The 14994-nt window shown below is 37.8% G+C and overlaps 1 protein-coding gene across 1 annotated transcript in view; it reads right to left on the bottom strand.

Moving 5' to 3' along the window:
- LOC306887501 (integrin alpha-10-like) overlaps window positions 1-14994 on the bottom strand; it is a 38537-nt gene that overhangs the window by 889 nt on the left and 22654 nt on the right. The window contains exons 10-30 of the mRNA XM_079445264.1: window positions 11302-11467; window positions 10205-10278; window positions 9469-9613; window positions 9214-9362; window positions 8138-8281; window positions 7740-7943; window positions 5002-5132; window positions 4665-4831; window positions 4434-4576; window positions 4136-4246; window positions 3945-4030; window positions 3593-3734; window positions 2849-2941; window positions 2665-2741; window positions 2390-2479; window positions 2212-2296; window positions 2012-2125; window positions 1816-1923; window positions 1001-1114; window positions 810-905; window positions 5-118 (exon numbers count right to left, since the gene is read on the bottom strand). Of these exons, the coding sequence (XP_079301390.1) occupies window positions 5-118; window positions 810-905; window positions 1001-1114; window positions 1816-1923; window positions 2012-2125; window positions 2212-2296; window positions 2390-2479; window positions 2665-2741; window positions 2849-2941; window positions 3593-3734; window positions 3945-4030; window positions 4136-4246; window positions 4434-4576; window positions 4665-4831; window positions 5002-5132; window positions 7740-7943; window positions 8138-8281; window positions 9214-9362; window positions 9469-9613; window positions 10205-10278; window positions 11302-11467 (2553 nt within the window). The remainder of the gene's footprint in view (window positions 1-4; window positions 119-809; window positions 906-1000; window positions 1115-1815; window positions 1924-2011; window positions 2126-2211; window positions 2297-2389; window positions 2480-2664; window positions 2742-2848; window positions 2942-3592; window positions 3735-3944; window positions 4031-4135; window positions 4247-4433; window positions 4577-4664; window positions 4832-5001; window positions 5133-7739; window positions 7944-8137; window positions 8282-9213; window positions 9363-9468; window positions 9614-10204; window positions 10279-11301; window positions 11468-14994) is intronic.

Below are 14994 nucleotides of genomic sequence, written 5' to 3'. Positions count from 1 at the left end.
GTACCTTCCAAAGGATGAATACTAAGAGTGCAAGAAGCAGCAGTCCTCCAATGATGCTGCCAATCAGAATCCAGAGAGAGATTGGAATCGAACGCCCCTTCAGCACTTCCAAAACCGTCTATACATACAGAGACAGAAAGAAAGTTTATAGTACAAAACTCTGGATTTGTAGGAAAGGTTTCAAGTCATTTAAAGTTTGATGACAGCCTGTCAGCTAATCTTCAACATGTTTTACACTAAACAATAGTTTTTGATTAAACTATTCGATTTATAGGAAAAGTCACTGTCTTTTTACAACAGGTGGGATTCAGCTTACAACACTTCTCATTTATTCCTATGGTATCTGTCACACAACTCTGACTGAAATTCAATGAGGACAAGGCTATAATGTGATTGGTTATCAAGGCACACTTGATCCAAGTTGACCTTTATGCTTTCTCCAACAGTAAAGGTGCATTCATGCCATACCGTAATTACCGTAATTATGAGATACCAACTTGTAAAAAGCATTCATGTCCTCATAGAACTCATAATTAGAACTTGTGAACTGGGACATTTCTGAGAGCTACAACTTGTACTACCTGACCACCTCAGATTCATTATGCGATATGTTTAGGCATTGATAGTGCAGACCCTCTCATCTCTCAATAGTAAGGCAATCTCTGGTTTCTAGTGAGTCTGAAGACCTTGATTGGCTGGTTCAGGTGTGTTTAATTAGGGTTGGACCTAACTTTTGCCAGACAGTGGCCCTCCAGGAACACATTTGGACATCCCTGGTTTATGAGTTTGTGTCCTGTCAGTTTTCTCACCTCCCTCAAGAGGGCAGCATTTCCCATTGTAATCAGATTGGACTCCCGAGCAGACAGCTGGTAAGAGCCCACTATTGTCACTGCTTTAAACTTGGCCTGACAGAAGCACACAGTAGTTAGAGGTTAGAGACTGAAACACAAACACATCCCTGTAAATACCTCTGACTTCAGTAGTCATTTGCTTGAGTCACCTGTCTGAAGAAGTTGTCATGTATCCTCCTGGTAATGCGGACCAAGGCTGTCTGTCCTTTCAATAGCTGTTGGATGTGACACACGACCTCCACACACCATGAGGAAGTGCAGTTCTAAATATGAAAACAAAATGATATTATAATATAAGATCATTTACAGCAGTACTTTGGGTCAGGGGTTTTCAAACTAGTGTTTACATGGAAGTGCTAGGGAGTCTGTGAAAATGTTTGGAGAAAAGCTATTAAAAAGTTAAAAAATAAATAATTCAACAATAAAAGTAATATTAAATTAAATAAATATGATTAAAGAAAAATACATTAAAATAATTGAACACATGAGTTAATAAAATAAAATTAAAATAAATAAATAATTACAAATAAAATCTAACATATTTATAATATTTATTTTTCATAAATTGGGTCTTTACAAAAAAAAACTATATAGATTTTAGTATCGGTATCCCTCTCTATTTTGGGCCTCTTCTGCTGCTTTCATTCTCATAGATATGCAGCCAAAACTCTGATTCATTCCGGTTTGTTTTTATTTTATTATCTACTCCACCCAAATACTTAACAGGAATTTTGTCCTACTTTTCAACAAGACAAAAAGAGGTTGACAGCTCTAGAATTTGATGACGATTTGACGGCAAAGAATAATGTCTATGCAGAGACAACAAGTTGTTAATTGCAACCGTGTTCCAAATTAATCAAATTAAATCAACAAATCAAAATTCAGTTTAACTTAATGGATTTATTTCAGTTACAGAATGCAGTTGTCAATTTCCCTTCAGTGAACATAACATCTGTATTCTCACCAATAGTTCCGTTTTCTTCATGTCTTCTGGGTGAAGTGGACGCACATCTCTCTGGTTGGACTTTAACTTGGAAATATCACTGACTATATTGCAGTTCATACCTGAAGACTACAAATAAACAGAAAAAAACTATATGAACACAAAGATGCATATGAATTACAGTAAGACTGTATAAACGCATACACATGATACTAACATTATGAGAGAATGCATCAACCACAGTCGCGAAAACTCTGTCTCCTGAAGCCACGGCGGGCAAATTAACACTCAGGTCCAGATTACTGACGGCGTAACAGCCCAGATTCTGCACCTGATATCAAAAACATACATGTACTCATAAGCTTTCTGATTTTTTAAACATAAACCAACGAGGCCATCAGGTTTACTTTGACCCACCCTGAAATGTGTGTAGAACTCGGGACCTGTCCTCTCAGACACGGTTCTGGTTGGGTGGACCTCATAACGGTTTAGGTTGGAGTCACTGTAGTGAATTGAACAACCACATATGCATACTGTACACTGAACATGCATGCATTTTAAGGTTGTAAAAGGGAAAATGATGTTGGGAACTAACCTTGTGATGAAGAGATCTGGTTCATACTGTACAATACTCTGTAACTGTACACTGTTGTCCGAAAGTGTGCCTTCACTCTCCACACTGTCACTGTGGCAACACATACATACACACATTTAATATACATTTTAAGATAACACATTTATTTACTTGTTTTGTTAGGTTAAAATGATTTTAAATGCATCTTCCAAAAAATTTAATTATTTAAAATAAATGTCCATGACATTTACCATTTGCTAATGGTTTAAGTTGTGTGTGTGTGTGTGTGTGTGTACCTTGAAGCAACAAGCTTCATCTGGACCTTACTGATGAGAGACGTACAACTGAACTCAAATTCCAACATGAAGTTCACCTGAGAAAAATGAGGCAGTTGGGAGAATCACTGATCAATGAACCAAAACGGTTCAGTGACTGTTTCAATGAATCATGATGACAAACCTTCATCTTTCAGAGGCTTACCTTCGACTGAGAGCGGAACACTGGGTAACTGACATTACAGGAGTGACTATTTGAGCTTAGAGCCGTGCATTCAATCTTAAACTGAGCGTCTTCCTATAGACAGATAGAGAGAAACAAAGAGACATGAAACAGTGGAATATACTATACTTTTGTATAAATTCTGTGTATAAATAAGAATACTTTTCTTTAAATACTTACACTACCATTCTAAAGTTGGGGGACGCTAAGGTTTTAAAAAAAAAGTCTAATGCTCATCAAGGATGCATTTATTTGATCAAAAATACAGGAAAAAGTAATAGTGAAATATTATTACAATTTAAAATAACTTTTTATATTTTAAAATGTATTTGTCAAAGCTGAATATTCAGGAGTCATTACTCCAGTCTTCAGTGTCACATGAACCTTCAGAAATTATTCTAATATGCTGATTTGGTGCTCAAGAAACATTTTTTTATTATTATTATCAATATTGAAATTAGTTGTGCTGCTTAATATTTTAGTGGAAACCATTATACATTTTTTCAGAATTCTTTGATAAATAGAACTTTCAGAAGAACAGCATTTATTTGAAAGATTTGACCTCAAAATGTGTATATTTTGTACACATAATTGTGACATTTATTAGTAAAGTATCTACTATATTACTCATTTGGCATAAAACAATCAAACTGCCATATTTAACACATGCTGGTGTGTTTGTACTAATATGCTTTAATGTTTTCAGAGGAGAGATTGTGCTGGTACCCGTATACTCAGACTGCTGAAGTGCAGGTTTTTAGAGTAATGAAGAGTGAGACTAGAGTTATAGGCGTTTTCTAGCCGGTTTTGTAGCTGCACTTCTACTGCAAGTCGTCGCCGAGGGCTGCGTATAACATACGGTTGCTGCCTGCAAGAACAGATAAGAGCAAGATTGACGTTACATTATCATAACATGTGCTATTTCAAAAATGTTACTCTAAATATTTTAACTATTAACATAGCACTAGGGGTTAAAGCAACTAGTTCTGCCAATGGTCAACATGTTTGGACTAGTTGTGGATCATTAGGTGTGCTTTTTCTAAACATGCCAACAGCAGGAGGACAATTTCTCTGTTACCTTGTTCCAGAAATGTCCATATGGGCCTGTAAAACCAGATCAGTTACACACACATCATCCTCCCCACAGTCTTTGAAGAATGGGATCTAAAGGTCATAAAAGAGATCAAACTTTGCATTAGCCAGCAATATGAAGGGAAACACCATCCATTTATATTTTTCAAAGGAATAGGTCAACTGAATAGCACTCACAGACTTCTTGAATGTTGTCGGCCAGCCCTCATCTAGTACCGGGCCGCTCTCTGTGTCATTGATTTTGAAGCGCAAAGTGAAGCTGATTGGTCGGATGTAATCAGCTGTATCCTAGATATATAAAGGAAAACAGAAACAGAGAGAAGAACACTTTACCTCGAAAACAATCAGTAAGTTCTCATGTAGGATAATGTACAGTCTGTCGGCCATTAGGGCAAAACAACCCCTTTTTGCGATATCGACCGGTTAAATGTACATTATCCTTTACTTCATTGATTTTTAAGCCGTTTAGACTTACAAAGACGTGAAATGGTAGCGTGTAGCACATGGTCTGCCCTACACGAACAGTGACGCCCATTAGAGTCTGCCGCTGGGAGTTGTAGTCAAACAGAGCACGAGCCAAGATCTTTCTGTCATCCAACATGGCCCCCATCTGCATAACTATACAAATAAGCAGATGTGCTGGTAGTTTAGGAAGTGTATGTAGTACAGCAATAGAAGAAAGCTTTTTGGTTACATGACACTTTACCAAAATATGTGCCATAAGAGCCAGGAGAGCGAGACAGGGCCAGAAAGCAAACTGTGGCGTTAAGGCATGCGGAGCCCCGTCCAGCCCTGTTGCAGTTCTTCTGTATCACATTTATGGAGTGTGGCTGGAAGGACAGGCTGACGTTGATCTGCACTATACTACGTGACCTGTAGAGAACAGAGAGAGGTCAGGAATCGAGCAAAGTTGTTACCACGGGTCATTCAAAACGTGACTTTACTACTGTTTGACACACAATTTAAAGTGATGAATTGGTGTCTATGATGGCAGTGTTTAGATGATGCATAAAAACACAAGACTGTAATGAGGCATAGAGTACTTCAGTAGGACAGCAGTGCCCTGTGCTCCCACAGCAAGATCCAGTAGCTCATCTCCATCCAGATCCAGCAAAGCACTCAGGCTACGGCCAAAATACTGCAGCCCTGCAGAGAGAGAGGAGCCTGGGATACGCTACAAAAGAGAAAAAGAGAGCTTTATTAGTATGTGAAGTATAAATTACAGGTATAATGAGGTCTAAAAGTTAAAGACCATCAAAAAAGTGGTCACCCTAGTATAAATGTAATATATTTAAAATACTAAGTATAGTCTCAAAACTATTATAATTAAACTTTATTTGGAGTACTACTTGTGCACAATGCACATTTCTTAATATTAAGCCTAAAATGTGTTTTAACCCTCTGAGCCCGACAAACGCGAATAAGCGTTTTGGGGCAGATTTTCCTGATAAGGCAGAAATGAGCTTGAATTACTCTGCCATTCTTGATTGTTCAGATAAGAGCAATACACCATTCGAATCTGTAAGGGCTCTACTTTTATTTGTATACACTCATAATAACAACTAAACTTTGTGCTTTTGAAGAATAAAGAAAACAATCAGGGTGCGCTCTGTCTGTCTTCTCCGTCTCCGCGATCTGTTTTCAGAAATGCGTCACTAAAATGAAGTGTAACTCAGCGAATACTCAACACAGAAACATGAGAGTTATCTCTATAGAAAGCTTCAAGTGTCTTCTTTCAAATGAAATGTCATATCGAAAACAAATATTCTGTGATGAAGTAATCCGTATGAAACCAGCACGATGTTCAGTCTGTCCCGTCTAACTCATTATTTCTAATGAGATCCCGCCCCCTCGCGTTCACATGTAAATAACCACGTGACCCACGCACGCGTGGAGACGCCCAACATAAACACGGAGACTGTTCATCGCTGCTATACTGTTAGTTTCTGGAAGAAGACGCGCTGAGTAAAGGCTGCTGATCGATCTGATGAGTAAGTAATGTTTCTTTTCTGCATTAGTTAACGTGTTATTGTGACATAAACTTGAACACATTACTAGTTGGGTTGTTCCCAAACTACAACATGATGAATACTACACATCTAAGAATGTTTAGACCATGTTTATTATTAATAATCTGTTCACAAATATATTTTACGCCCCTGCTTTAACGGCGTTAAATAATTTTAACGCATTAAACTGAAAAAATTAATCGCCTGCGTTAACGCGCTAATTTTGACAGCACTAATTTTAATACATGTTATATATATGTATGTATATATATATATATATATATTTACATACAGTGGTGTGAAAAAGTGTTGGCCCCCTTCCTGATTTTTTTTTTTTTTGCATGTTTGTCACACTTTAATGTTTCAGATCATCAAACAAATTTAAATATTAATCAAAGATAACACAAGTAAACACAACATGCAGTTTTTGAATGAAGTTTTTTATTATGAAGGGAAAACAAAATCCAAACCCACATGGCCCTGTGTGAAAAGGTGCTTGCCCCCTAAACCTAATAACTGGTTGGGCCACCCTTAGCAGCAACAACTGCAATCAAGTGTTTGCAATAATTTGCAATGAGTCCGTTACAGCGCTGTGGAGGAATTTTGGCCCACTCATCTTGGCAGAATTGTTGTAATTCAGCCACATTGGAGAGTTTGAGCATGAACCGCCTTTTTAAGGTCATGCCACAGCATCTCAATAGGATTCAGGTCAGGACTTTGACTAGGCCACTCCGAAGTCTTCATTTTGTTTTTCTTCAGCCATTCAGAGATGGATTTGCTGGTGTGTTTTGGATAATTGTCCTGCTGCAGAACCCCAAGTTCGCTTCAGCTTGAGGTCACGAACAGATGGCCGGACATTGTCCTTCAGGATTTTTTGGTAGACAGCTGAATTCATGGTTCCATTTATCACAGCAAGTCTTCCAGGTCCTGAAGCAGCAAAACAGCCCCAGACCATCACACTACCACCACATTTTACTGTTGGTATGATGTTCTTTTTCTGAAATGCTGTGTTACTTTTACGCCAGATGTAATGGGACACACACCTTCCAAAAAGTTCAACTTTTGTCTCGTCAGTCCACAGAGTATTTTCCCAAAAGTCTTGGGGATCATCAAGATGTTTTCTGGCAAAACTGAGATGAGCCTTTCCTGTAGCTCAAATAGTAGAGCATGGCGCTAGCAATGCCAAGGTCATGGGTTCGATTCCCAGGGAAAGCAAGAGCTGATAAAATGTAAAAAAAAACTGTAACTTGAATGCAATGTAAGTTGCTTTGGATAAAAGCGTCTACTAAATGCATAAATGTAAATGGAACTCTGCCATTCAGGCCATTTTTGCCCAGTCTCTTTTTTATGGTGGAGTCATGAACACTGACACTGAAAAAACTCTGGAATAGCCTTCCTGATAACGTTCGGGGTTCAGACACGCTCTATCTGTTTAAATCTAGATTAAAACACTTTTTCACACAGGGCCACGAGGGTTTGGATTTTGTTTTCCCTTCATAAAAAAAAACCCTTCATTTAAAAACTGCATGTTGTGTTTACTTGTGTTATCTTTGATTAATATTTAAATTTGTTTGATCTGAAACATTAAAGTGTGACAAACATGCAAAAAATACACTTAATAAACACTTTTTCACACCACTGTGTGTGTGTGTGTATATATATAAATATACGTTTTTTTTTACATTTCTTTTTTTGTGATGTCTACAGATTGTCTGGTCTCGGTGGTCTCACACTTGTGGTTGGTTGCACACATGAACCAGTGATATATTTACTTGTTTATACTGAGGTATAATGTAGTATTCGTCGCCGTGGTAGATGTAAAGAGCTCCCTGGTGGTCATCCTCTAGCGGAGCTCCCACGAGCAGGTCAGTGTATCCGTCATGGTTTAGGTCAGGGGCTACAGCCATAGCATAACCAAACCGTGCATCCTGTGCTTTCTTCTGAGAATGTAGCGTACCGTTAGGAACAAAACCATCCTGGTAGAGAGACAGACAGATATAGAGTCAGAAAATAACATTTTCAGATAAAATGTTCATACAATTAAACATTCATTTACTGAAATGGCATACATTTATGTCTAGAGGAATATGTTGTTTAGTGTGATAGAATGAATCTATCTCTGTCTCTCACATGCACATCACACAAACAGTACTGCCACTGTGATTCTCACCCCATCCAGACAGTAGACATAGACTTTGCCTGTTTCTTTGTTTCCTGCTCCCAGGAACATGGGAGCAGCTATGAGCAGGATGTCTGTTATTCCGTCCTGATCCACATCCACCACGCACACCTCACTGCCAAAATATGATCCAATCTGCAGAGAGAGAATAAAGATGTTAAGCAATCTGAAGGTTCCCACGCATTTTAACCAATGTGTTTCAATTAGGGAAATAAAACTATAAATTTGATGTTATGGCTGATAAATGACCATTGCTGAAAAATATACACCAATCCGTTCAAAAGTCAGTCAGTAAGTATATATATATGCACATAGATATCCATACAAATATATATATATATATATATATATATATACATACATACATACATAAATATACACAGTATGGGTCAATACTGATAAATAAGAACAAATACACTGTCTATGTTAAGAATGAAAAATAATCCCTTTTTTAGACTGATTCTATAGTGAATCATTCAAACCGATAGGCCTGTGTGAATGCATTTGAATGATTCAGTGAAAAGAACTGACTCAGAACGACAAGTCTTTTACAAAACGAAGCATGCAAGCATGTTTTACTCTACAAAAGCAATACCTAGCTGACTACATATTTTAGGGCAGATCATGACTAGAAAAATTTACATTCATTATAAAAATGTTTAAGATTGTATTAATTTCTGTGAATATTCCTGGCCTAGAAAAGCAATTAAAAAATCCCCTGATTTATTCAGGTTTTCCATGACTGTGGGAACCCCGAACCTCTGGATTTTGTTCTAAGTATCACTTTGATTTTAGGAGTGGTCTGAGAAAATGAACCTTGTTTGCTTTTGTTTAATAAGAAAATAAACTCATTAATTGCAAGAGAGCAGGAATGTGGTGTGAAAGAAGGACTGAGAGAAGAAAAGCAATAAAAAAATCACCTGAGAAAAGAAGGATAATACAAAACTCAAAGAATTGGACATCACACAAGGGTTTGATGGAGATCTCATTTGTGGACCAGAGACAGAGTGTGTGAAAGTAGAGGGTCTCAGTATAAATAAATATAAGAACGAAGACGAAATAGCCACCTGTTCTCCATTTAGGGCTTGTGTGATTATGACATCGCCTTCAAGGGTGAGGACAAACAAGATGACCTTTCCTTTGTGCTTGAATCTAGGTGCACCAGCAACATACAACCTCCTCCAGTCACCTACAATCACTGATGACACTGTGTAACCTGCAGAAGTTCACACGTCCACATCTTAATAAATAGCTGTAAATGTTAACATACAAACTTGAAGAATTGTTTATTTGGTGGTTGGTTTCACAAAGTAAAATGTTACCAAGGTAGGCTGCATGATTCTTCAGCTCCAATGGGAACTCTTTCTCGAAGGCCTCTCTTGAGGGCTTGAGCTGCCCTTCTTTGCTCTCCTTCAGGACGCCTCCCTGCCAGTCATATGCACCCACCATGCCAAACAAGATGCCATCCTACAGTATGGCCCAAAATAATATAGCTCATTATAGCATGATTGCATGTTTTATGCCATCTACACTGCCCTCCAAAAGTTTGGAAACACCCCTGGCAAAGTTTTGGATGATATCAGCATAAATCCTTATCATTTTTTGGTGCAAATACATTAAAGTAGCTTGACATTATCATTGAAGACCAGCAATAAAACATAATAATGGCAATATATACACGTCAAAATGAGACATGCCCCTTTGCCAGATGTGATGCCTGGTTACTGGTTTAAACTTGGCCCAGGTTTTTAAAAGATTTTTGGGTCAGCACACCTTAATAGCTTCAACAATTGATTGCCAATTATTTTGATGAATGGAAAATTTCAGTTTTTTTCTATGTATAAACTGTTTATGCAATAAAATATGTTTTCGTAGTTTGAGTTGTCCCTTATCAGTGCAAAATTATCACAAATGAAAAAGGATTCATGTCAATATTGTCCAAAACCCCACTTTTCTAGAGCGTTTCCAAACTTTTGGAGTACAGTATTTCTCAGTTTATAATTACAAATATTTAAATAGGCGCAACTACATGTGGACATAAAATACATTGAAACTCACATCCAAAATGTGTGTCGAAAAACCAATCTGAGACATCTCCATGAGAAAGGCACTTTCATTGTATCCCAGGGTCCCTGCAACAGCAGACCTCATTAACATTGCATTACACACTGTAAATGAACACACATACAAGTGCTGCAATCAAATTACAATGCAAATGTCATTTATATCAATAAACCTTTCCCACTACCCTTCAAATGTTTGGGGTCAGAATTTAAGGGCACATTAAATTTGCTCAAAAAAGAAAACAAGACATTTATAATGTTACAAAATATTTCTGTTTTAAATAAATGCATTACTGCATTTTTAATCAATATAAATGCAGCCTTGGTGAGCATAAGAGACTTCTTTCAAAAACATCTTACCAGCCCCACACTTCATGCAATTGTATAGAAATCTGCTGAGCTGGAGCATTAAAGTTCAAGGAAAAGTACACTCTTTATATCTTGGTTCACCAATGCACCTTTCTTACTGTACCAAATCTAAATAAAAATAAAACATATCCTGAAAAGTGAAAAATGTATAGAACAGGATCAGTTATCATTATCAATGGCAGTACGACATATTTGACTGCACAGTAGGATACATAAAAAGTGAATTCCAGTTAGTCCACAGCATTGGCTAATCATATTTCTTTCTGTGCTTCTAACCTATGTATCTTGTGAATGCACAGCTGTTCCCACTTTAAGGTCATCCATCCCCTCCCTTCCATCCTTCCTGCCTGGCTTTCCTCAGAATCAAGATGGCACAAGCCTCACACCCTGTTCTTACGGTAATGATCATGATGTCCATGCATTTTTGGGTAAAATGTTGCTCGTCTTGAAACATACTTATTCCTAAAATAAAAGTTTAATTGGCACTTTATATCTAAAAAGTATCATTCATATTATATATTAATTTAATTATATATATATTAATTAATTTTGGTCTGGCATGTTTTGTATTTTCATACATTTTCAAGTTTGGTTCAAGTGTCCAAAAAAACATCATCAACATCCTCAATAAAAGGCAAATCTGATTTTCTGTTCTTTTTAGGTGAAAGAAGCACACACATTTGTTTTCCTATGGTCATTAAGGATGAATGTTCTTCCTCTTACCCTCTAGACTAAAAATGCGATCCCCCAATGCATCTACAATGTCATTTAGAGCGGCTTCATCCGTCACATTGAAGAAGTATTTCTCATCGGGGTCACTGGCAATGTACTTAATCTCATTGATAAAGGTCTCTGGATCTTGCTGTTTGCGGATGTAGTAACCTAATACCTGTGAAAGAGAGAGAGCAAATTGTTTCAAGTATACACTGATCGAAAATTAATCGGAAATGCTGATTTCTCAGGCTTTTGTTCACTAGTCTTGTTTGAAACAAGTCAGATAGTAGATGAAGAACAACAACAACATAGATTCTCTCATCCATATTGCCAACACCTCCTCCATTCCTTTAGAGTGAAAGCAGATAATCTGATAGATCAATTAATAACGGGATACAGGACTCAGAGGAAACTCATCCTAGAAACACCTACGCAGAGGAAACAGAGAGAATATCACTCCTAGTCACTGGCAACACACCACTAATGACAAGCCCTGAAAACCATCGGTGCCAGGTCATGAGTTCACTCTCCACTGACATGCACCTATGTCCCTAAACTTTCCCAGACTTCAGCTGGTTGGATATGATGACTGGATAAACTATATCCAGTCAACATGAGAAATACAGGTCCAAATTTTTGTCCAGTCATAGTTATTTGTCCTCATCTTTTGAATTTAAGAAGATATGGATCCACAATCACTTAAAGCCTTCTACAGACTGCACGATTTTAGCTTTCCTATAAGATCATTGCAAATCACACTGTGCAACATGGATCTAATAAACATGGGTCCGACATACATGTAGACTGTATGATGATGACACCTATTGACTCGTACATTATGATGCACGTTTCTATTAAGAATAAAACGTCATTACCGTGTGCTAGTGCTAAACAAAAAGAGCAAGATGACTCACACTTTAGCAGTTGTAGTTTTAATGTGTGCGGTGAAAGAGGAAGGGATAAGAGCTTGAGGTAAGCAGCTATATGTTTTAGTGCCATTTCATGTTGATTTCATATCGCATTTTTATTGGTTGGTCAGTAAACGTAGGTCATAGCAGCAAACACACTCTGCAATGATCATGCTGAATTTCTGACACTGTCAGAAAATTATCATAGGTTTTATCTTTGGTCGCAAGACCGTGACAACGGCCGTCTTTGAACCTCTCTCACTGTACGACACAGGACCACCGATTAGGAGCCACGATCACAGAAATCACCATTATTGTTTCACGATGCCAATCTGGGACAGCCGAAAATCATGCTGTGTCTTGGGCTTAAAAGCAATGGGAGTGGAACGTTCTCCACGTGATCTACTAAAAATGCACAAATGAAAGAACACAAGCAAAGCCATTGCATTTTCTTAATAATGAATGCAATCTATCAAGAGCAGTGCAAACAAGCAAAGGTTATGATAATCAGGTGCATATAATCTACTAACAACATATATACAATTGGTTTAGGACATGCTTTTTGGGGGCGTTAAATAATGGTGAAAATACCAGTAAACTGATTTCCAGAGACCTTAGTAAATCACCTTGTATGATACATTTTCCTCCCATAAATTTTGTGCCTGTAAGGGACACTCCTACATATGCGCACCTTTGTCCACATCTTTTCATTGCTATTTTGACTGCGTGTCTTTCCTGACAGTAGTTTTTTAATGCCTAAAGCGGCTTTGCACTGGTGAACGTTGTTAGTAAATCAGGCCCCAAATCTTACAATATGACTTTACATCTCAAAATGTGAAAAAATAACTTGCAATGTGACTTTATCTATTGCAGTTTACAGTTTTAAGAGCTCTCAAAATAATCTGCCACATTTACTGTATATTGGTCAGAGCCCACAGCCTCATGGAAAGTGCTATGGTCGAGTCCTGATTTGTGGTCCTTTCCTGAATCCTGATCCTGCTCCCTTCTCTCTTGTGTTGCCTCCTGTCAATTATCTATCCTGTCCTGTTCTCCTTGGGTGTGAGTTGTGTTCATGCTATCATGAGATGATGGCTTGGCACCCTGGATGGAGAACTAAGGATTTCTTACTAGGTCTCATCTGAGACTGGGATGGATTTCGGCTCTCAAAAACAATCAGAGAGCAACTGGAAACTTTCCAAGCATGTTCCCAACTAGTTGCAAGGTAGTCACACACAGGAGGGTTTTTGAGTTCAAAAGCAATAATTAAACAATAGAATCTACAATATTCAATCTATTTTAGTTCATATCTGCCATAATTTACAGTGGTAATTGTTGCACATTCCTAGTATCTTGCTCTGAACACCCACTTCCCCACCCACCGTGTTCACATTCCCAGCATCTCTATCCTGTAATGTCTAAAACATATCCTGGCAGCGCCACACGACCAATACACAAATTCATCTGAGGTTGTTTCTCTTCTCTCCCGCGAATGTTTTACTTTTCCATCCGTTCCCTAGTTCTGTACAGGAGGAAGAGAACGAGAAAGGAGAGAGGGAGAACATAAAACATCAAAACATGAAAGCTATGCTTTAGCTGGCGGGACATTAAAACCAGCTGTCATAATTTTATTCCACAGTTCCCCAGAGGAAACGCAGAGAGACATATTACCCAGATGACTCAGCAAATCCGGACACCATTCTGGCACTGTTTATCTAATAGAGCACAACATGGGCTCATTCAAGAGCAGGTTTACACGCAGTCCTCCGTTCCAATGAGTGGAGTACAGTAGAAATGTCAAATCACCCAAGACAGCAGTGAGAGGCAGTCAAAATTGAAAAGTAAATTACTTTCAGATGGTTTGACATTTATTCTGATTCTTTTTTATTCTTTGGACTCTTTCTTGTGGTTAAGCTGCACTGTATAACCAATGGGCTTATATTAAATTTTGTTAGCGATTGCACTGGGGAAAATGTTAAATTGCACCACTCTTTTTGATTATGCGCTGTCAGTCTCTGCTGCTTATGGGAAAAACCAAAACAGCACTAACCCTCTACCTGCACTGCCAAACAGTCAATGTTAAAAGGCTAACTAAATACTGTTATAATCTTAATATAAAAATGTTTAATTATATATAATTTAATACAGAATTAAGGGAATACAAGTTCGTAATAATCAGTATTTTTAACTAAAACTAAAACTATTAATTTTTTGTTAAAGGTGGGATATGAGATATAATTCGTTTTGGGTAAATCTAACAGGTAATCTTTGGTCTTTATTCTATTGTTCTATTAATATGTTAAAATAAAAAAAAAATCAAGCAATGTTTGATATAATATTTTGTTTCATTTTAATGTATGTACGTTCCCTGAACTACATTTCTGCGGCTCTTAATATTTTTAAATGAAAACGAAAAGAGGCAGTGGTGTTTGATATATTTCGTCTGTAAATACAGTGAGGAAGATTGCAGCAGCTAAGGCGAGCTGACTGACGTTATCAAGTACGCTGCTCTTTGCAGAATTACCGGACTTGCGTCGTTCCGTCCGCGGGAGTTCAGGACTAAGGCCGAAATTTGCATACTTGGTATTGAGAAACGCGTGCAGACCTAACGTTATGTCACCAGACTATTTGCCTAATCTTCTCGGTACTTTAGACCGTGATGGAAACGCAGACAGCAACAGGTCTGGGGGGAAAAAGTTCCTGGGACATATTGTTCCAGGTAATTTCAGTGGAAAAGCGGCTTATGTTTCACAGAACTAATCGTTGCCTGAGTTGCGTAGGCTACGTATATGTGGGG

Source organism: Barbus barbus (genome assembly GCF_936440315.1).
Source record: "Barbus barbus genome assembly, chromosome: 21".
In the NCBI taxonomy this organism is placed as follows: Eukaryota; Metazoa; Chordata; class Actinopteri; order Cypriniformes; family Cyprinidae; genus Barbus; species Barbus barbus.
Note: the sequence above shows the minus strand (reverse complement) of the source record. Positions and strands in the feature narration are given on the sequence as shown.